Below are 22,697 nucleotides of genomic sequence, written 5' to 3' on the forward strand. Positions count from 1 at the left end.
CCAATGTAAAAAATAAAAGTGAAATGACTGAAACAAACCGATCAGAAACAAGGTCGATGAAACAAAACAATTCGTAAGAAATATCACGTAATGTACTTTTATTTAAGTTTTAGTGGCTTCTGCGTTCAGTGATCCGATTTGTGTTTTGCATTTCTTTGATTTGTTAGTTCTTAGCCAGCCAATCGCTGTGGGGTTTACATGTTTACGTGTTCGTTCTCATAAGATATAGTTTATATTAATGTATATTCATATTTTTGCCCATTCATTATCTCTTGGCGCTTTAGAATTTATGTTTTTTTTTGCATTTTTTATTTTACGGTTTGGTATTACTTATAAACAAATTTCATATTATAGCTATAGTTTATTAGCTAGCGTTGTGTAACTTTCCTCCGCAGGGCCATTACTTACATTGTTAAATCGAAACGTTAATGCAATTGTTTTGTTGTGTATGTCTAACGCAATTTATATGCTCTCTATCTTAGTTTCATGATCTTGTTGCGTAAACAAAGGGCTGCCCCAACTCCCAGCTCCCACATCTCGCATCCCATTTGCCCACCGCTCGGGAAATGCGCGCTTAAGTGTTTAAATTTCGGAAAGATATATATGAACACAGGCAGCGAAGTGCAGACCACGAAAGTATATATATGTATATATATAGGGGAGAGTAGACGGTACAGAAGGATACATAAGATAACATAGGAGGGCCTTATAAGTCAGAGCGTTGCTTAAAGCTAGAGAACTGCACGTGATAATCGCAATCATTTTACCATCAACTTAGATTACAATGTGGGTGCCTTGCTGGGTGGCATATGCTTTTGTATGGATTGGATTGGATTGGATTCGCTAGAGCTAGAGCCTATAGTCTACGGTTAGGGACACTCGCTGAACGCGGTGTCCTTTGTTTCTTTTACACAAATATTACACTTACAATCGAGTTATGTGTTCATGATCGGTTCTGCACGTTCTGCCTGATTTGGTCTGGGACTTCAAGTTAACAAAGAAAAAGTTGAGCCGGCCAAGAGCAATAGTCAAATGCAAAACAGAATTAAATGCCTGCGTGTCCTGCTGACCCTCCTCCCAACCCCGCCGCGGACCCCTAATTAACCACCGATCTATTGGCCGATCTTCAGGCAGGGATCTCAAATCAATTGAACAGTGCGGTGTTTGTTGCAGTTTCTTGCAGCCAGGTTGCAATCGTTTATGTTCTAATAGTATAAATTAAATTAATCATAGGCTAGTTAATTAATAATAAGCGCGCTCAACGTTCTAACATCTGGGAGCAGAAACCAAAATGTCAGAAAACAAACGAAAATGTACACAAAAAAAGAAAAGCGCCGCGCTTTGCTATGCTCTGCTCTTCTTCTCTCACTGCTCTTGTCCTCCGTTTCTGGCAGGGACCTGGTCATCCTGCCGCTTGGATACATTCAACGTGTTTTACCGCATATATAAAGCAAGTATTATATATTTTAGGTATATATAACTATATATCCTACATGTATAGTTTGTTGAGTTCTGTTGTTGTTTGTCTACTGTGTCGTGTCCAGCGTCGCAACCTAAACGATAAAATATTATTTGGCGTTCCCCACGCCACCGCCCCCTCCGCCGCTCTGCATACCGCCCACACCCACTCCGCCGCCGCCTCCTCCGCCTCCCTGGCGCATCCGTATCGAGGGCCGACGCTCCGGCGTGTCGTACGGCGGTCTCGACGAGTTGGTGGCCGCCATCGAGTCGTCCATGTTGAGTCCGTTGCCGCCGATCAGTTGGCTGCCGTTGCCGCCCCCGTTGCCGCCCAGCATCGCCAGCGTTTGGCCGCCCTGGAGTTGCTGTTGCGCTGCACTGCCTCCTCCGCCGCCGAGCGCCGCATTGACCTTGTGTTGCTGCTGTTGATGCGAGGAGGCGGCTGCCGCTGCTGCCACGGCCGCTGCTGCGGCCACCGCATCATGACCCGCCTGGCCGTCCGCTCCGTCCTGGGCCTGCTGAATGGCCTGGGGATTGCGAGGTCCGCCAAACTTAAGCAGGTTCCAGTCAAACACATAGTCGTAAGTGAAGCCCAAACGGTGGAACAAGTTGCGGAAGAGCTTGCGCAGGTGGCAGTAATCGGGACGCTGGTCGAAATGCATCTGGCGACAGAAGTTCAGATAGTTGACGAACTCGCTGGGGAAGCCCTTGCACAGCACCACAATCGAGGTGGACAGCTTCTTCTCCGAGATCCTTTCGTACTTTTGCCTCTTGTTGGCTGCCTTTAAGCCCTGCCAAGGCAAGGCGCCCAGATTGAAGTACATGAGGACGTAGCCCAGGGATTCCAGGTCGTCACGACGCGATTGCTCAATGCCCAAATGTGTGTTGATGGAGGCATAGCGGGCAGTGCCCGTGAGGTTTTTGTTTTCCCGATAGGGAATGTGCTTCAGCGACCGGGCATCGCGGAACTTCTTGGCGAGGCCAAAGTCAATGATGTACACCAGGTTGCCCTTCTTGCCAAGACCCATGAGGAAGTTGTCCGGCTTGATGTCGCGATGGATGAAGTCCCGCGAGTGTATGTAATCGATGCGGGAGATCATCTGGTCTGCCAGCAGCAGAACCGTCTTCAACGAAAAGCGGCGCGAACAAAAGTTGAAGAGGTCCTCCAGCGAGGGTCCGAGTAGCTCCATCACCATCACATTGTAGTCGCCCTCGCTGCCGCACCAGATTATGCGGGGTATGCCTATGCCGCCCTGCATCGTCTTGTAGAACTTCGACTCGATGTGCAGCTGGGGGTGCTTGGTGCGGATGCACTCCAGCTTGATGGCCACCTCCTCGCCAGTGTTGATCGTGGTGCCCAGATAGATGTCGCCGAACGATCCCGATCCTATCTTGCGGCCCAGGCGATATTTGTTACCCACGCGCAGCTCCATTTCTTGACGACTGTTTCTGTGGGTTTCTGTGTGGTAGAGTCCGGAGTTGCGTTGCCTTTCTGCGGGAGCGGAGAATTCAATTTTAGTTTTAATTACACAACACATTGACTCGAAAAGAAGGCTGTACGCTTTTCTTACTCATAATACTACACGAATTGGTCGATCCCAGTTCAGATTAGCTGTGCTTAAAATAATATACAGTTTCAAATGTCTACGCCAAAGACTACAACTTTTACTTTGTAATCGCGATAGGATATGGAAAGGTTGCTACGATGCAGTCAAAGGTTGGTTGAAAAGGATGCAGGTTGAATTCGATCAGAATGTAAATATGCTTAGTCACGATTGCTTTGACTAATTATAGAAATACCAGCGGCGTCACAGGTTTTTACGAGTAAATATGAATCAAGTGACTTCGAAAATTCGGCTATTGACCACTAGCAACAATGTGTGATATTAATAGAAGAGATTATTCGAACGCCTTGTTAGCGATAGCGGTAAATATTCGTCGGATTTTGTTAGCTACTACATCTTCTTCTTTTAGTAAAAATACTTTTGATTCTTCTGACACGTGATGTCTGACAACCCTGCTGTTCTGTACAGTTTGCTAAAAGTCTACGTTTGACAGCTAACAGGGCTTCGTGAGTCTTTCCCAACACTTCTCCACTTTTCTCACCTGGCGCTGTCCTTTCGTCTGAGCTCCTCTCTTCTTCTTGTTCCGATTTGTTCAAGGCAGTCGCTTATGGCTTTGTTTTCGAAGGGTCCTGTAATAGGAGGTACTAAGTTAGTTTTTTAGATCTTCAACATGGTTAATCGAAATTCCCCACGGCTGTTGAGTAATCCTCTGTTTTTACCGTGCATAATTCGCTTTTGTTTGTGGTGATAAGGATTGCGGGACACAGACATGAAAACAACACACGGCAACAATCGATATCGAAAATAGAAAACGGTTAGCTAAGAATAAAACAAGAGAGAGAGAGAGGGAGAGAGAAGTAAGCTTGGCTTACGTTGACAACACAAAAATAGCAGAGAAAAGCGTACCAAAAGCAATTCGAAATGCAAATGCACAGTGGGTAAATATGATAAGAACCCGAACCTCGCACAAAGTAAAAGTTTATCTCATATATTTATATTTAAGAGTGAGCGCGTCCCTGCATTCGGCAGCGTTTATTGATTACGAATGGGAAAAACAACAGATTTAATAAGTGATGAGTAACGATAATTTATAAGCACATAGCAAAAAATCACTACTTTTTGACATTCGTCACAGTTATTGTTTTAGTCAATTTAATATTATATTGTACTATTAAAAAATAAAGCAAACGTGCCACAATGCTTTTACATGTTTGAATAGATATAATTCTTTTTTTCAAGTGTATTTTTTACGTGACGACACCACCAACATGGAGAGGTGAATCAGCAATCAGGAAAAGACAACGAAGAGATTAACAACAAATAGATAAAAGAGACGTGTGTTTGTGTATGCGTGGAGTAAACAATCGACGACAAAAGGGAGAGAAGTAAAATAAAACGCAGCGACTGTGAAAATGCCACTTAAATGACACTTTCAGTGGTAGAAAGCACAAACAAATAGCGAAGATAAAGCGCATGGAAGTGAGAAAAAGAAGCAACAAGCCGAAAGTTTTCACTTGCCGGCCGAAAATCAAAAAAAAATTAGTTTAATTGTTGTTTTCTGCGGCTCTCACTCACTAACCCCTTTCCTCTCCTCTTTCCAACATTCTGCGCGCTTTCTTTTACCGCTCACGCATTTTGATCGCTCTCTCTCTCTCTCTCTCTCTCCACCTTTTCCTGACTCTTTATCACTCACTCTGCGGTTCTAACCTCAAAACCTGCCTGTGTTTGTTGTTGTTTTTGCTTTGGCTTTGATTTATTTAACCGAAATGTACCGTTTTTTATTGGTATCTTCCATGTTCTACACTGAGAAAAATCACTGTATAAGCACTGTAGTCATGTTGAATGTAGTATTAATTTAAAGAGCTTTAATTTGTGTACTGTGAGGCGAGCAGGAAAACCGCGGTTTTTCCTATTGGTAACTGAATATTTTCCAGGGTATCCAGCTGTTGTTTTCGGCCAAGCGGGTAAACACGAATTGATTACAATTGCAAAACAGCTGCGCGTTGCGTTGGCGGCTGCCGAAAAGCTTCCGCAAAAAAAACGCACAAGAGAACAAAGAAGATACAAAAAACAGTTGTTCCAGCAGGCGCCACAAAAATAAAAAGCTTAAGTAAACAGGGAAGGGCAAATGGAATGGAAAACCAGAGCAAAATCAACGGGGAAACCTCAGAAGGGGAAGGAAACTTGCAATTAATTGTCAAACGCTAATGGCCTCCGAAAACTAACGGCACTCCACGAATGCACTGCGAATAACGGGGCTGATAAGAAACAGCCGATAGCGGGTGGAGAAGGGAAACTTGAACGCACAGTGGAACAAATTCCGCACTTACCGTGGCTTGTTTTTCTTATTTTACTTGTTTCCTATTCCGCTTTGCCCACTTCCTCTGCTGGCGACGCTGCTTTTCCTTCTTCTAATTCGACTGAAATCGAAATCGAATTTTTTAATTGGATTGATTCTGCCACAATAATTTTCATTTTCTTTGTTTTAGAGCCCAGACGTTGTTTTTGTTGTAGTTGCCACAGTCACACACAAACACACGCACACAGTCGCACTTTTTGGGGCCACACGCAAGCGCATTTTATGCAATACTTTTAATAATAATGCATTGCTGCCATATTTCAGTTATTTTTATCGTTTTTTTCAAGTCGGTTATGCTGTTCATCTCGGATTTTATGGGCGCATCGATTAGCATCGGGTTGCAAATCAACTCGAGAAAATTAAACGAAACCAAACGGAACTCGGAATCTTATTAAAAAAACCAAACTTATGCGAGTCGTTTGCCCTGGCAATAGATTCGTGCACACTAGTCGTCCCGCCCGCACTCACACGGTTTCTACCGCGAGCACGTTGCTATCCCTCCTGCTTCAGCATTTTCACACCAACACAAAGACGAGGGCACTCACTCACACACTCGCACTCTCAATGAGACACTGAAATGCTGCTGGGAAATTCGAGTTTTCCTGCGCGTGGTAACCGCCGCTTTTCCGCTCGCAAACGGGTCTGTCGATCCGAAACGCTACTGACCACTTACGTTTTGCATCAACGCTGCGCTTTCGTTTCAATTTTCCTGGCTATTTCACATAGATTTCGACGATTTTTTACAAATTTACGCCATCTTGATATTCGCAGTGTGACCGCGCCGATCACGAAGAAAATTACCATCTGGTATTTACTCCCTCGCGAGTGCCCAGAAAGACATGTAATTGTGAAAAACTGTGATTCATATACTTAATTGTGATGGTCCAAAGATAGTTTCGAAGTACCACATTAAGAAAATGAAGCTAGAGTATTGGTAAAACCAGAGAAAGATATAAACTATTTCTTTGCAACAGCTAGCCAGAAATTCAAATTTAAAGAAACTAGAAATAGCGAGAAATAGCTAAGTTGTCAACGTTGTTTTTATAATATGGGCACACTAATCCTTACACTGTGAAATCAGGCAGGTCTATTATCATAGACCCAGTGCTGCCAGATGGAGGCAAACTACTTGTGAGCTGCGCCACCTAGCGGATGAGTATGCGAAAAGTGGTACCCAGGTGGCGCCTAAAATTTCAGTATATCTGAAATTCAATTGAATATATTTAATGTTTTTGAATCTTACATTCAAAGAAAAGACCCACCCTTATGTTATTTTTAAGAAGAATGCAATTAACAATACATAAATCGGACTTTATGTAAGGATATTAATACTAATATACAAATTTGATGAATCAACGATATGTTAATAGAAGTTGTGTCTTAATTTGCAATGTTTTTAAAAAAGTTGTTAACCCTTTTTTAGGATTCTGTTCCACATTCACGTGTAAATAGAAATTGAAAATGTATTTTATTGGCATGTTTTGCAGTTATAGGTAGCATGCCAATTTTGATGTTACGCCGAGGTATCGAAATACCTGAAACGAATACTTTTATTGCAGCAATACGAATAAAGCAAAACACGTGTGAATTCCATTAGCCCGCCCACCCGCTTTCCCCATTTCCCCTCACATCGTGCATTTTCCGGCTGTGTAACTCAAGAAACGGTGACATAAAAAAGGAAGCAGAGCCAGTTATGTATGCATATATGAGAAAATGTGTGTGTTTTTTTGGGAGTATGTGCCAAGGTGTGTTTCATTTCAAGTGGGGGTAGGGTAGATAAGCAATCACTCGAAATTGATAACAAAAAAGGGGAGAAAAGAGTGTAACGATTCGGTATCGGAGCCGGCAATTTAAAATGAAATATAGACAAAATAAATCACCTTAATTGCAATTACCTACGATTTTTGTTTTCCACTTCTGCTATTTAGATGCATTAGCTTAATTGCATTTTTGTATGCAACTATAGAAATCTCCATTTTCTATTTATTGGTGGATCGTTTAAGATCTTCGTAAAAACCCGCCTTTGTCTCCCATTGGCTGGGAAAAAGAGAAAACAAAGCAATCCAACGAGGCAATTGAAGATACAACAAGTAAAGCGAGAAAACAACTCGTTTAACCGCTCTCACACACACACTAATTCAAACCATATCTTTCCCACTCACACACGCAAAGACGTGCGATCGCCGACGAATGAAAACCGTCGTTATTTCGACCGATGGTCAACCACCAACAAATAAATAACGAAAAACGTAAACCAAATATGTAGGTGCGAAGCAATAAAAACCGAGCGAGACGCGTGTATGTAAATGATCCATTCAAAGAACACTGTAAGAAAGTATGACATATTCATAGGGATGCCGACACAATTTATTTTATTAATTACGCAATATAAACCTATTTTTCAATTCATATTTTAAACAAAAATACGAATCTGACCACAGACTTAGCTGCTTTGGTACTAATTTTGAATGATATCTGAAAAACGGTAATCACTCATAATCATTTTTCTCAGTGCTCTTTTGTATTTTTGCATATTTCCTGACTGCGCCTTGCTGCTTTTCTTGCTCGCAAAATATTTCCGCAACACATGTCGCATATCTGGGCGCTTCCAGCTCCTCGCGGCTCCCACTGCCCCGCCCCCTTATCCGCGACGCCCCTGGGCTTCTGCTTCTAACGCAGCAGTTAAAAAAGCGCCATTTGGTTTCGTTTAGCAGTCGGCTTGAAGATTTTTGTATTTCCTTTTTTGCTCGTCGGCGGCTTAGATCAAATAATGCGATTTCATGGCAAGTCGCAAATTGTCAAGCGGTCGTCGCATCCGCCGCCACGCCCCCCGCCCACGGGCGCATTCAGATGCATTTCGACCTTTCTGCTCCAGTTTGATTATGAAACATAAAAAGTGGGGGAAAAATTAATTTGCCTGCGCTGATTTTTTTCCTATACAGCGCAAATATTTTTAATTAATTCATAATATTTTTTTTAGCTTTTTTCAGCGAGTTGTTTATCAACAAGTTGCGGGCTTTGAAGTTTGCCGGTCCAGAAAAAAATGCTTGAACGCGGCTGGGGAAATTGTTAGATGGTCGGCCATTAAATTTCCTAGACGCGAATCAATTTTCCAGTCGCTGCAGTTCAGCGAACTGCCCTCGAAGTTCTGGACGTTTGTGTATTTCATTCTTTTTTATGGAGTATCGTATAATTTTCATTTTGATGCCTTTTATGACACTTCCAAAAAGAGTAAAAAACGGGCGCTGCTTTGACGTCAGTTTTCAGGTTCGATTTCATCTCCCCACTTGGCATAAAACATCCGAAATGGCCTAGGTATTTATGATTTCGTTTATGCATTTCTCCGTTTTATTGTTTAATTTCGATACTTCGATTTGTCTGCCTGGCCGGCGGCGTTTGAAAAAAGTTAATTGAGCTGTAAAAATTATAAAGATGTAAAAACCCCCCAAACTATTTGGCGGCTGAGATACGTGCGCTGCAGATAGCCACTTGGGTCCTACCATAACTTCCAGTTGAAACCAGCTGGAAAACAAAAGCGTAGCCAAACTACACTTCTTCGATCTTTTACGATCGTGGAATGAATAGCCCTCCGTTGGCCGATTATTTCATTTCTCTTTTTCGAGGGTGTTTTCTTCGCATTTTACGATTTCGGATCGCATCGGATCGGATCGGATCGTGTGGAGCATAAAGTAAATCTAGTGCAAAGTGGTTATGAAGAGATCGTACCAGATCACCTGATCTCGACTTCTATGTGGCCTTACTAAACGTTTGATCGATGAAAGGGTACAGCATTTGCATTTCACTGGATGAGGCGGGGATGAACTTCGTCTCTTGCATCTGAAAGTATTTCGAACTCAGAGTGCCAAGGAAGTAGGTCATAGTTTGTAGGAATCTAGTTTTATGACCCTTTCATAAGATATTAATGTATATCAGTACATATTAATAGTTTCAGGTAAATAGTCCTCCCACTTTCCCCAAGTTCTGTCCACCCTGGGAACCCATCCATCACTTCCCACCCCCACTCCCTCGCATTATCTCCATTCACCGCAGTTAACCCTTAAATCCCTAATGATCTTATCGACTCCTCATTACCAATCGTTACCCATTCAGGACCTATGCGCCCCATCCCCTCCCGGAAGGGACACCAAATACAGCTGCAACAAGTGGCAGGTTTCTAACGGTCCCGAGAGTCCACCCTCTGGCCCGAAGTCTTCGAGGTGTCATAAATCCACATGTGACTGTAAAGTGTTACTAATTTCTGTTTCCATTTCGATTTATGTCCCAGCTTTTTGCCATCTCTTTTAGATATCCTGGAGTTTTGAATATAGAGGGTATGTTGTATGCGTGCTATATTTGGTGGGAGTTATTACAAAACCCCGTTGGATTATTATGTTCTATAGATAATAGTGTTATTTATATAATCCAAGAGATACAATCACTGTTATTTTTTCCTAATTATAAATTTCGAATACTAGGTACTCAACAGTCGAACCACTGCCGTTTATATATTGCCACTAGTTTCTCGGCGACAGTCGTCACCCCCGCCCCATTTTCGATTCCGCTCTGGGGCCAACTAATTTCACATGAACATGTTAATATTTACACGCGTACCGCCGCGATTTTTATGTTCGCCCCCGCCGAGTACTGCTGCCCCTCCCCCTCACCCTGCCCCTGCCCCGCTCCAAAACCCCCATCACCCCCAAGTGACAGCAAACGATCCAACCAACCACCGTCTTCAGCTTATCGCCACGATCGCCTCGAAATCCGACGATTGCCGAGCTCGTCTTGGGGCACCAGACCAGCGGTCCCCAAGATCAGTCGCAGTTAGTCCGTCAACCTCGTCGCGTCTCTGCTATCCGTAGTACTCGAAAGCCCCATTCAAAATTCCCCGAGATCTGCGTGGGCTCCAAGCAGCTGCCAGAACAAATCGTGATTCAGTGACATATTTAGTTTGTGCCCAGCGGATGATTTAGTTTAAGAGGAGACTTAAGACAAGTGCCGCCGAAAATGAGTGACAGTTCCAGCTCCACTTGCTCCAAGGATCGTGCTAAGCCGGTGGAAACCCTGGTTTTGGCCAACTATGCCCTGAAAGCCGAGCAGAAGAAGGCGCAAGGACAGGGTGGTCGAAAGGAGGACGAGCGCATCACCACTGCGGTGATGAAGGTCCTCGAGGGTTACGACTGGAATCTAGTCCAGGCATCAGCCAAGTAAGTCCTTTTGAAAAGCCAGACTTGTGGTTTATGCCTTTCATATGCCTGCCATATTACAATTAAAAGGGTGTTGATTATAAGGCTGTTCCAACATCATAAAAAGGTTATGCAGAGAACTAAATTCAGAATATAGCATTCCGATGAGCACCGAGTCCTCAGTGGATCCGAAGCCGCCGTTGAGCCAAGAATGACTAACCCACCAACCTCCGATGAGTTCGCTGATTAACACAATTTCCAGGCTCATATGCACATACGTGGGTTTCCTTTTATTTAACTGGATAAACAAACTTGGCGAACCGCAAAGGGAAAGGAAAATACATGGGCGAAAGAAGGGAATACGATTGGGAATCCGCCGGCATTTATGTAAATATAAATGAATTCACACATTCACACATATTAGACAAACAAACGACGGCAACAACAAATTGGCCAAAGGCAGCAATAATAGGAAGAGGCAATAACCAGCCACCAGATACAAAGATACGAAATACAGGCCTCAATAAATGCGCCTTGCGGACTGGAACTAAATGCTCGAGATGAAGACGAGACGACGACGACAAATCAATTCAGGCATAAAAAGCGAATAAATATGTTTTTAGCGTTAAGATGCTAACTGCTAACAAGGTGGGGGATGGGGTTCTCGGGGGCCAGCCCCAGCGGATCTCAGCTCAAGCGGACCGGGGAGGTGACACTTGGTTCCGTATTTTGGAGTACATGTAGTGCTGCAGGTCGTGGGAAAGACGGGCGGCCGCAGCGGCTGATCTCTCTGATCCCTCGGATTCCAGATTCACCAGATCCCATATGCCAGATCCCAGATCCCAGATCCTCGGTAGCTCTATCTGGCTGTCTGTTTGACCGGCAATTAGCAAATGTCGGGGCTTCCACCTCCGGTCCATTCTTATCTGAGTTTGTCAGCCGCCTTCAGTCGCTTTGTACTCAACGGCGCTTATCACTGGCTGGGATTACACTGAAATAAACAGTCTAGTAGTCATATGATGTGTTTTGAGTGGTAATTAGTTTCTTTAGTTTGATGCTGATCAATTTTAACTCGAAATTATAGAATATACTTTGAGCAAGTGCAGCTATCATAAACAGGAAGGGTTTCCCCCTCGGATGAACTCGAAGAAAAGCCAGAGTCAGTATTGATTTGCGATTCTGTTTCCCCCAGTGCCGCCGCCGCCGAGGGGAGCTGATTCTCAGCTGTCCAGGGACAAACATCCTTGGGCGCAGTTGCCTCCTCGTTGCGAAATGCGCAGAAAGCGCTGTCAAGAGCACGTGTGTGTTTGCACAAGGATATGAGCGCCATTTCCTCTCCTTTATCTATCCACGGTGGGGTTCCTCGCCCCCAAACCCCACCCTCCCCACGCTGCCCACCACTCCACCCGCTAGGTGCCCTCCTGCACTCACTATCCCCCAACTCTCTGCAAATTGTTTACCTTGCGCTTTATGAGCCTTGTTTATTTCCACTTAAAATCGCTTAAATGCACATCGTTTGCCTCCAAGTCCCGCTCACTTCACCAGATTACCACGTATCCATGTCACCTTAAAAATTAAATCTTTTAAATGGTGAAAAGTGCTGTGTGGGAGATACGTTTAATTGCTTCGCTGTTTGCCCTTATTGACAGCAGAAATTGATTCGCAATTGCTTTGCTTTTCGCTTGGAATTTTGCTAGGATGAGGTGAGAACTCAAAGCACTGGCATTTATCTCGGTGTCTCTTGATTATTTTACTAGTTAGCTGAAATCTAAACTAACTAGTAACTAGTAACTAGTGATTGAAAACGATATAGCACGGCACAGCAAGTATCGAACATATCTGATGTTTTGTGACTTCCTCCTGCCAACTTTTATGATCCACTTTTGGCGAAGGGGAGACCGCAAACATTATATGGCTGTTTGATTTGGTTAAATTAATTTCGCATGAATCACTTGAAAACTGTTACTTAAGAGCAACACCAAAGTGCCGAGGAGCCACTTGAATAGTCAGACGATCGTCGTAGCCCGATATAAACCCATATATGTATATGAACATACATATGTGTGTGTGCTATGGGAGGGCTGGGGTTTGTTATTAAATAATACAGACACCATGTGCGGAACCCCTTCTTATGCGCCCTGCTCTATTTACTTGCCTCGATTAGATATGGGGCCCTACTACTAAGGAGGAGGAAATGCGAGCCCGTCGGAGGAGCCGCCACTTCGGGTAGGACTTTGGCGACGCTATAAATATTTCATTGCTTATCTGCGTGTCCAGCCCGAGGTGTTATCACTCGCCCATGGAGTACCCCTCGGCCAGGTGGGCAGAGCCAGAGCCAGAGCCGGAGGTCCCCGGTTCCCAGCCCCTAAGCCATCCGATAGTTCCACTTTCGGCGCTGCGACGAGTCAATTTACATGGCCCCAACAAGTCATCTCGGGCAGCCTAACCAAACACTTCCCCATGGTGAAAGCTCCGCTGGAGGCCCCAACCACATCAGCCCATGCAACCCAAGTGGGGCGACAGTGGGGCAGATCCAGATCCAGCGGATTGAGGTGCTATAAGGAAAGATTTATACATTTAGACTTGGAGACCAGGGAACATAACATAACATATTATATCAAACATACGTACCTCAGCGTTATTCTCAATTATTTTAATCATAGTTTAACCCTTTCGAAAGCAGTAGTGTAGGCTCCACCGTTTCCTGGTTTTTGGAGCTGGACCGGCAAACCTGTTTGTAGCTGTTGCTCCGCCTCATGTTGGTAAAACCTCCTCATATGTTGGTAGAACACCGCCCCCTGCAGACCCCAAAAATCCGCCCAAGAGTAGCAACCTCAGCTTTTGGTGGCCGGTAAAAGTTTGTGCAGCGGCAACAAGAAGAACAGATACACGTGCGGCTTACAAGGCAAATATTGATTTTGTTGCTGCTGATGGCGCTGTTTTTGTTGCTGCCCCACAACCACAACTGCTGGCCAAAAGTTTCCAGCCTAGACTCTCGTTTTGCATACTTTTTGTTGCAGCAGGAATTTACAAAACATCGGGAGCTCATCTCCCCGAGGTGTTGTCCTCCTCCTGTAGTCCGCATCAATGGGCGAGTTTTATGGCCAGGTGAGCGCGACAATGGCCGAAAAAGTTGGCAGCAACTAAAGTGCAAGTAAGCCAAGTCGCTGGAACGATGTGGGCCAAAGCCAGCGAGGCTCAAAGGATGCCCCGATTAAGGCCACAAAAACCTGTCCAAAGGGAAGGGACGGAAATGAAAGGAACTTCGATTTGATTAGCTCAAGAGTATGCCATTTCATGAAGTATCTGTTACTTTACTAAGATTGCTGTATAGAGCAAGGAGACAAGTTCCTTAAATAATATTAAAAATTATACATTTCTGTTTTAATAAGCAAGCCTTCTAGTGTACTGAAAAATCTTGAATATCTTTGCTTTGAACATCCGAGGGTATCACAATACTGAGTAAGCTCCACGTTCTTTTCCTAAGCTCGGGATATTTTGCCAAATATTGAACAACATTTGCGCATCAAATTGAAGGCGCATTTGATCCGGCCATAAGCTTTTAGCCGAAGTACTCGCACATTTTGGCGCAAATCCGCTCGATATGCCTTTCAAAAAGGGTTCAATGGCTCAGCAGCCATTCCGTTTGGAATCCCCGTCCTGTATCCATTCCGCATCTCGGTGCGTGTTTCTGGCGGCACTGGGAATCCTGTGGCCGCAGTTTCCATAGCGGGAACACCCACGCGATTATTCCTCGGATGCCGAAGTCTACCGGATTTCCCGTGCTGAAATTCACGATGGATGGACGGAAAATCGCCAGCGGCAAAATAGGTGTGGAAATTCAGAGCCAACTTTTCATTTTTGTGAGATTCCGAATACGCACGTTACACTAGAAAACAGGCAAAAATCGCTGGGCGCGAAGCCATAAATAATATTTAGTGTTTGCTTGCTTTGCATTTGGGTGAATCATGCATATTCCCACGAATTCTAAATATTTAACTACTCTGTAGCGACTGCTTTGATTGGAGGTGAGTCATTAACCAGTTTAGATAATTGATATGCCAAGACCTCCAGTAAGCTAAAAGTCAATGTATTGAATTCTGAATTACCAATGATATTCCATTCGAAATCTGTCATCCTTGTTGGGCAGTGTCTTCTGATTCACGGCCACTTCACCACAATGACAATCATCAAATGTCAGGGACATATGTATATACAGCATTGATTGTAGTTGCAACCACCCACCAATCAGGCGCAAAACAGCCAGCAAAAATAAAGAACCACCCACGAAAACCAGGATGATGCAGAGCTATTTCCTCTACGCCACTTAAGCTGTCGCTCTTCATCGCGTTCCCGCACCCAGCTGCCACGCCCCCTTCGCCAGGGTCCTTTCACGCCTATCCAGTTGCTCCTAGCTGGTCAGCGGTGCCGGGGAATCCCCCGAACTCTCTGTCACTTTGCTCGAGTGCGGCACAGTGCGCTGTAAAAATAAATTGACTTGGAAATTGAAAAAAGCAGGAAAATGAAATGAAAATGAGAGTGGTGGTGGAAGTGGAAATGGATGAGGACGTGGCCAAATGAAATGATAACAGCGAATGGGATCGAGATGAAGTGGCCAAGAGGCGGCTTAAGCCGAAGGGGAAAGCTCAAAAAGGCCGCTTCTCGAGAGGTCGCCATGTGTGGATGCCACTCCGATAAGTTTCCAATAAGTCCAGCCATTCCCATTGATCCCTGACCTAAGTAGCAGCCAATAACGAGATGTTTTTCTTCTTACCAGAGCCGCACAAAGTTGGCCAAAAGCACTGAGCAAAACTATGCAACGAAACTAAGCTGGTTAAAATTTAAAATTGTATTTATCCCTTATATTGTATTATTTGTATCCTCAACGTTACATAGCTGAATTGAAAGGCCATTTAAATATTGTAATCACATTTATGCAGAAGCAAGAAAATGTGTAAAATTAGAAAGAGCTCTTGAAGATTGCCGAATGCACCAGAATTCCCAGTGCAGCTGGCACGGAACAGCCACAAACACTGAGCAAACTCGGATGCCAGTCTCACGGTAGCAGATCCCCGGATTGAGAAGAAAGGGGCAGTTCCAGCGCCTTATCACCTTATCAGTGCCCTGGGTGTTTGACCACCTTTTCGGACGAACTTCGGGGGCCAAAAGAGGGCAGAACATGAAAGGAGAAGAAAGGCCAACCGACCGCAGTACAAACAAGCAACTGCATCCGTTGGATGCATTTTAAATTTGTTTGACAAAAGTGTCGTAAAAGCGGCGGCTGCGTGGGAAAATGTGGGCACTGCCTAAGCAAATAAGAAATAAAAACGAAAATACTGGAGATACAAAAACAACGAGCTGCGGCGGCTGCAATTTGTTTACACGCGCTGTATCTGTTAGATACATTTCATATTTGTGAACTTGTGAAAATCGCTGAGACGTCTCCGCCGCTAATTAGGCGCATTTGTCCCCGCTTTTTGACATGCGCTTACAAATTGGAAATGAAAATGGGCATGGAAATGGAAATGGGAGTTTTCATGCCGTGTTTACAGCTTCGTGTTAAGGCCGTAAATATTTGGGATTCGCCCCTGCCCCCCGCTGTAAAACTTAATAACAAAAGCGGCAAATGGCCCGTTGCTGATAAAAGAGGCGCAACAAAAGCCGAAGTGTATCTTGGCATCTTCGCGCATCCCTGTATCTTGTATCTTTGGCATATGCGAAAAATGGAAAGCTGCACATTCAAAATTCCTCGCAGTCTCCGCTCATTTCTCATATTTGCTCATGAGCTAACGGCCACTTGAAGATATCACTTAATGAGATTTGCGCATCTCCGAATGCAACAACAGCAGCAAATAATGAAGACGTGCTTGAGTTGCCAAGTGCCCCGCGGATATGCTGTGCATGTATCTCTGGGGTTCGGCGCTGCACGCGAAGAAATTCAACACAGTTTAGTTATTGTGCCCTGAAAATTAAATGTACAATGTTCCATTTAGATAGTAATTTTGTTCAGTGTATGCCTGGGAATGGTGCACCACCTCCCAAGTCCCAGAACTGAGTGCAGCAAAACGAACATCACTTGATTCTGATTAGCGTGCTGTCAAGCGTGAGAGCTGCATATACATATATCTGTATATATACGCGCAGATACTTTTGAATCGGGGGAGGGCGTTGGGAAGCTGGGCGGGGCGGGGTCGTGACGCCGACGATACCAAAGGCAGATAACAAACCCCAAGACGATGTCCATTTGGCCTCCGGTTGCGTTTTAAATCGCTTAATAAGCTCGGTCGAACTTGTAATTAAGTCCAGGAGCAAGGCGGCTTTCAACTGAAATTTAAAAGCCGGAATTGAAATATATAGCGGCTATTAAGCTAATCAATCCATGGGTCTGCTGAAGACACCTGCTTGGTGATTTGCACTGATTGAAAACAGATGGAGAATCTACCATTTTCCGGCCAGGCACAGGATGCAGCCAGGCATATCGAATAAACTCGCCCACAAGGCCACTGGCACACGCACACCCAACTCAATTGAAGGATTTACCTAACAAATCCTTGCCCTGATCATGTTTACTTAGGATAAATAATTCAATATACGAGGCTCCCAAAAGGTGGGCAGCCAATGGGAAACCTGGGCCACTCTGCCATAGTGTTCCGCCCCTGGAACGCCTATCTCTTTGATTGAATCTCTGTCTTCCTCGGTGCTCGACATGCTAAATAAAAATGAATGAATAGATAGGAACAATCTGGGTGCTCGGATGTGTATGTTAGAGTTAGAGTTGGTTAGGGGTGTCCTCTTATATTACTGCTGAAAATGCGTAGAAAAAGGCTTTTACATTTTTGTGTTGAAGAATTCATGTTACCAAACAAGGCTTCACTCCTCTCTCTCTCAGAAGGAATACAAATATTTATAGGTATAGAATGGAATTAGACAGCAGCAGGCTTAAGTTTCTTAGAAAAGTATGTAGTATTTTATTATTTCATTATGCTATTTGGTACATGGGCATACCACAGTGTTCGTAGAATAGAAGCCATCATACGCCCCGTTGGTTTTATTTGGACGAGCTTGTATCGCACTGTCAATGGAATTATTGGGAAGTTTGGCGCGAGACAAGTGGATGGACTTGGCTGGGGATAGACTCGTTGTACACTTTATGCAAAGTCAAGAGTTGAGGCAACCACTTAAAGGATTCCCAATGCTTTTTGGCACAGCTGAAATAGATTTGGCCCGCCAAAAGCCCGCCTTTCTCGAATTTTGCACGATTTTGCTGATTGCTTTTGTTTGCACTTCACTTTTGCACTGCCCGCTGCCATTTGAGCTCGGAAATACATTTTTGACTGCACTCTTGAACTTTCCTGGGAGCCATTCTATTTACCACGGCAAATAAAAGTTTTAATTGCAAATTTCAGTTTGACATTATGCGTTGTTGTGCCGTTTTTCGGTCTGCGACGTCTTTTAGCAATTAATGAAACTTGTTTACCCGGCCAACAAGTCACTGCATTTCTGACTGACTTCTCTCCACTTCATTTCCAGGGCGCCCACGGACCGCAAAAAGGAGCACATCAAGCGCCCCATGAACGCCTTCATGGTTTGGGCCCAGGCAGCCCGCAGGGTCATGTCCAAACAGTATCCGCATCTGCAGAACTCGGAGCTGAGCAAATCGCTGGGCAAGCTGTGGAAGTAAGTACTGGCTATTCCATTCTATGCCCCACTATACTATATATACATCACTCGGAACGGAGGAATACGGAGCAGATGCGAAACAGAGACACGTATCTGGCTGCGTAAACGCTGGGGCATGGACCACTTGAGAAGTGTCTTTTATAAGCCCCACTTCTCGGCCAGACAAAGAAGCCATCCGCAGGGGGTGGGAAGTCGCCCAAGTTTGGTTACGGGCTTTCCGTCGACACAGGGAATTGCATCTGAAGGCGGTTTGTACTGTCAAAAAGGAGGAGTCAGTTACTCGGAGGACATCCATCCAATTGCAGCCCAGCAAATAAAGTCAGATAAACATCTAGGAGGCCAAGATAAATATATTAGGTTCACCTAGTGGACACTTGCCAAGGACAGTCATGAGCTGCAAGTTGAAATATTACACTCGATTGCATTGGGAAAACAGGGTTTTCTTTGTACATAGTACTCTCCTTACCTTATATTTCCATAAAGCTTACGTTCTTGCAAGGAAATGCTGAATTTATTATTATGCTCAAGAATGCTGCGAATCGCAGTGACAGTTAATTAAACAGGATTTATTTATGGGCCAACAAATGGGCCCAGCTCCATTCCCAATTAGTTGGGGCGGATGCTGCGACTTCTTATCAGCCGAAGACTCCACTGCTTATCGCGAGTCGCCCCAAGCGCTGAACTGTGAAATTTTAATTTCGAACCGGACAATATTTTATTACAAACAATATATGAAAACGACGCCGCTGTGTCGCAGATCGCCTTTTGGCCTGACAGATTTGCATTAATCATGAAAGAGGCGATCTGCGGCAGATAGCTTTTAAGAATAGTGGAATCCAATGCTGGATCCAAGTGTTTTGTAAGCCTGGCGGATGTTTATTTATAACTATATGTACTTTCGAAATAGAATCTGCTTTACTGAGTATCCCCACTTACACTTGCAGAAATCTAAAGGACAGTGATAAGAAGCCCTTCATGGAATTCGCCGAGAAGCTTCGAATGACCCACAAGCAGGAGCATCCGGACTACAAGTACCAGCCGCGGCGCAAGAAGGCGCGGGTGATGCCGAGCCAGCAAAGCGGGGATGGGGGATCCCTGGGTCCAGAGATGACGTTGTCCGCCACAACGGGTAGCTCCGGGAAGCCAAGGAGCAGCAATTCCAACGGCCAGAGGCGAGCTGGTAAGGGAAATGCAGCTGCAGATCTGGGCAGCTGCGCCTCGACCATCTCCCCCCATTCCAATGTGGGCTCGAACTCCTCGGATGTCTTCAGTAATGAGGCCTTCATGAAATCCCTGAACAGTGCCTGTGCGGCCAGTTTGATGGAGCAGGGCCTCATCGAAACTGGCCTGGACTCTCCGTGCTCCACGGCCAGTTCACTGTCCTCGCTGACGCCCCCAGCCACACCCTACAACGCAGTGCCCTCTAATGCAAAAGCGTCGGCAGCAAATAACCCCAGTCTTTTGCTAAGGCAACTAAGTGAGCCAGTGGGAAATGCAGGCCATGATTATGGAGTTCTCCTCGAGGCAGGCAGGGAATATGTGGCCTTAGGTGAGGTCAATTATCAGGGGCAATCGGCGGGAGTTCAGAGTGGAGCAGAAGGAGGAGGAGCAGGTCAGGAGATGGACTTCCTGGAGAACATCAATGGCTATGGTGGCTACACGGGCAGTCGGGTGAGCTACCCTGCCTACTCCTACCCCGCAAACGGAGGCCACTTCGCCGCCGAGGAGCAGCAGCAGCAGCAGGCGTCACAGGCCAGTGAAGCCTTAAATTACAAGCCTGCAGCCGCCGACATCGATCCCAAGGAAATTGACCAGTATTTCATGGATCAAATGCTGCCCATGACGCAGCACCACCATCCGCACCACACGCACCCGCTGCACCACCCACTGCACCACTCGCCGCCTTTGAACTCCTCTGCCTCGCTATCCTCGGCCTGCTCCAGTGCCAGCTCGCAGCAGCCGGTGGCGGAGTACTACGAGCACTTGGGCTACTCCCCGGCCGCCTCCTCCGCCAGCCAGGTCCCCAACTTCGGGCCCCAGCAGCCGTATGCCAATGGGGCGGCCTCCCTGACCCCCTCACTGGGTGACCCCGCACCGCAACAGGAGCTGCAGTCGCAGCAGCAGGAGCAGCAGCACCAGCACCAGAATCCATCGCAGCATCATCTGTGGGGCACTTACACTTATGTCAATCCCTAAGCTACTTCATTTGCACATTTGTTGTGAGGCACAGAGAGAAAGAAGGCATCGGTATTCCTAAACTTATGTGGGGATTCAGTCGGAGAAATCCAATGGCAGAGTTATCAACAATCATCTTTCAAATGCCATTCCTAAATGTTACATATTAGTTTTTTAATTCCTTTTTATCTAAATTTGTTCTACTCTTCCGAATAATATTTAAAATATTTATACCCCACGTTGTTATAAATTAATTTAAAATAAACAAAAATTGCTCATAAAGCAATTATGCATTGCACCCAAGACAACCGCCAATTTCTCTCCGTGCACCTGCCCCCTCCACTTCCGTTTCGGCCCCTCTTTATGGGTCACTTAGATGGCTTTCGTTTATTGGTTTATTGTCTGTGCAATGTCCGTGTGAGCGGGTGACTGTGCATGTGTGTGTGTTTGTGGCTTGAGGGTCTTTTTGGAGATTCCCTGCAATTTAAGCTAATCGCTGCGATTTTCGTTTATGGCTGCATTATTCCTTTCCCCATCAATATGCAATTCCAGTAAGAATCGAAGAAAGAGCCATGGCTATACAATCTAAATGGAAATTGCCGGGGGTGGCAAGAATACCGAGATCATAGCTAATTGGAAGCAATATAAACTAGTAGTAATAAATTATATTTGTAAGAACATATTGTTTAGAATTGGCAAGATAGTATACGAAAATGTATGAGCAGTGCTAAGAAAATATAAAAACGCCTTATTTAAAGTACGGAATAAATAGACAACGATTTACACACTTAAATTATTTGTAACTTTATGCAAAATCTTTTGTCGCATAAATATTTAAAGTCTAAGCGAATGAAGCGAATGAACCCAAATTAAAGAACTTTGAGTTTAAAGATCAAGGAATGGACTTGAAAAGGTAATCACATTTGTATCAATTTTCAGTTGGTCAATTGAAATCAAGACCGGTATCCCAGGTATCCCACCTCGAAACACTGGCCAATTCCAAATGGCCCGAGGTTGGAACAAATTCACTCAGTTGGGCGTGGCTTCTGACAGTTTCCCACACTCTGCAGATCATATTTGGGCTTTAGTGTCTACACCTGGCTGTATGGCACCTGTAACCGTTGTAAAACCAAAAAATTCCAGTGAAATTAACACCCGCCTACCAAACGGGTTTTTCACTTCGTTTTTGCCATGCAAAACAATTTGAGACAAAATGAAAATCACACTCAGCTTGGAATGGGCAACGCACATTTTTTATTTGCCGACTCTTTTGAATTTTTTATTTAGCACGGCATTTATTTTATTTATTTAAATTTGGAAGCTTAAGTTCAATTTGCGGCTGTAACAAGTTGTTGTTAATTGAAGCGCAAGCAGGAAGGCAAAATAAAAAAAAACAGATGGGTATTAGAAAAGAAGAAAAAGCAATGGCCATGCCAAAATGGCCGGAACATAAAATGGCCGAGGGCAAACAGAAATTCATTTATATGTGTATGCATTAATTTCGAAAGTTGCAAATTAACACGTTTAGCGAAACGCTTGTTTATTTATTCACCATATTTATGGGCAGTATTTATTTTTCGATTTTTTCGCTTCTTTTCATTTGGTGCCAGGCGCCGGACGCTTTCTCACTAATTATGTAAATTATTTTCGCCGATTGGGCAGAAGATCTGATGAAATTGTTGCGCCACAAAAGTTACACGAAAGTATCGCAAACTTCTCGGGGCTAAAAGCGGGATTTTGAAAAGTACGTGCCGAAATTAATAATCAGTTAATTAGATTGAATTATTTGTACCTAAATTTGTTATGATTGAGTTGTTATGCACTGAAAGTTATATCGAATTTTTAAAACACTTCGTTTTGAAAATATATAAATGACAAGAATACAGGGCGGAATACATGAAAAGTATTACTAATTTATAATAAAAAATTTTACGTTGAAATATATTTGTGAGCTGTATTCACTAGTTTCTAATCGACTTGCTTCTCTTCAATGATTTTCAGAATTTGCCGTATAATTTAAATGGAAATTGCTTTGCGTTCTCAGTTATTGCACACTCATGATTAGGGAATAATTTAATTAACTCAATTTGATGATTGGCAGGCAGGCTTGGGAAGCATTATTCATTTTGAGGGAGCACGAAATTCGCTCACGTGGCAAATCGGAAGCAGAGCCAAATGCATCCAACCAGCAAATGTGAATGTCATTCCTCATTAAGATCCGAGAACAAATGTTGTGATGGCCCGACTTTCACCAGAGTCCTACCAAGGACGTCA

At 44.4% G+C, this 22,697-nt stretch overlaps 2 protein-coding genes across 5 annotated transcripts; one reads left to right on the top strand and one right to left on the bottom strand.

Moving 5' to 3' along the window:
• Positions 1–70: 70 nt before the first annotated feature.
• LOC117142997 (discs overgrown protein kinase) lies at positions 71–6,178 on the bottom strand. 4 transcript variants are annotated; one of them, XM_033307352.1, is made up of 4 exons: positions 6,056–6,178; positions 5,354–5,443; positions 3,565–3,652; positions 71–2,950 (listed from the first exon to the last, which is right to left on the bottom strand). In XM_033307352.1, exon 4 carries the CDS (start codon positions 2,889–2,891, stop codon positions 1,569–1,571), a length of 1,323 nt encoding a protein of 440 aa, XP_033163243.1. In that variant the 5' UTR covers positions 2,892–2,950; positions 3,565–3,652; positions 5,354–5,443; positions 6,056–6,178; the 3' UTR covers positions 71–1,568. The 4 variants fall into 4 exon arrangements, with proteins under 4 accessions (XP_033163243.1, XP_033163244.1, XP_033163245.1 ...); XM_033307353.1 differs by having other exon boundaries at positions 6,049–6,178; XM_033307354.1 differs by lacking the exon at positions 5,354–5,443.
• A 4,012-nt stretch (positions 6,179–10,190) lies between these two features.
• On the top strand, positions 10,191–21,224 carry LOC117145484 (transcription factor SOX-10). Its single transcript, XM_033311161.1, has 3 exons — positions 10,191–10,589; positions 18,099–18,245; positions 19,193–21,224. Exons 1-3 carry the CDS (start codon positions 10,390–10,392, stop codon positions 20,442–20,444), a joined length of 1,599 nt encoding a protein of 532 aa, XP_033167052.1. The 5' UTR covers positions 10,191–10,389; the 3' UTR covers positions 20,445–21,224.
• Positions 21,225–22,697: the final 1,473 nt, after the last annotated feature.

This window comes from Drosophila mauritiana, chromosome 3R (genome assembly GCF_004382145.1).
Source record: "Drosophila mauritiana strain mau12 chromosome 3R, ASM438214v1, whole genome shotgun sequence".
In the NCBI taxonomy this organism is placed as follows: Eukaryota; Metazoa; Arthropoda; class Insecta; order Diptera; family Drosophilidae; genus Drosophila; species Drosophila mauritiana.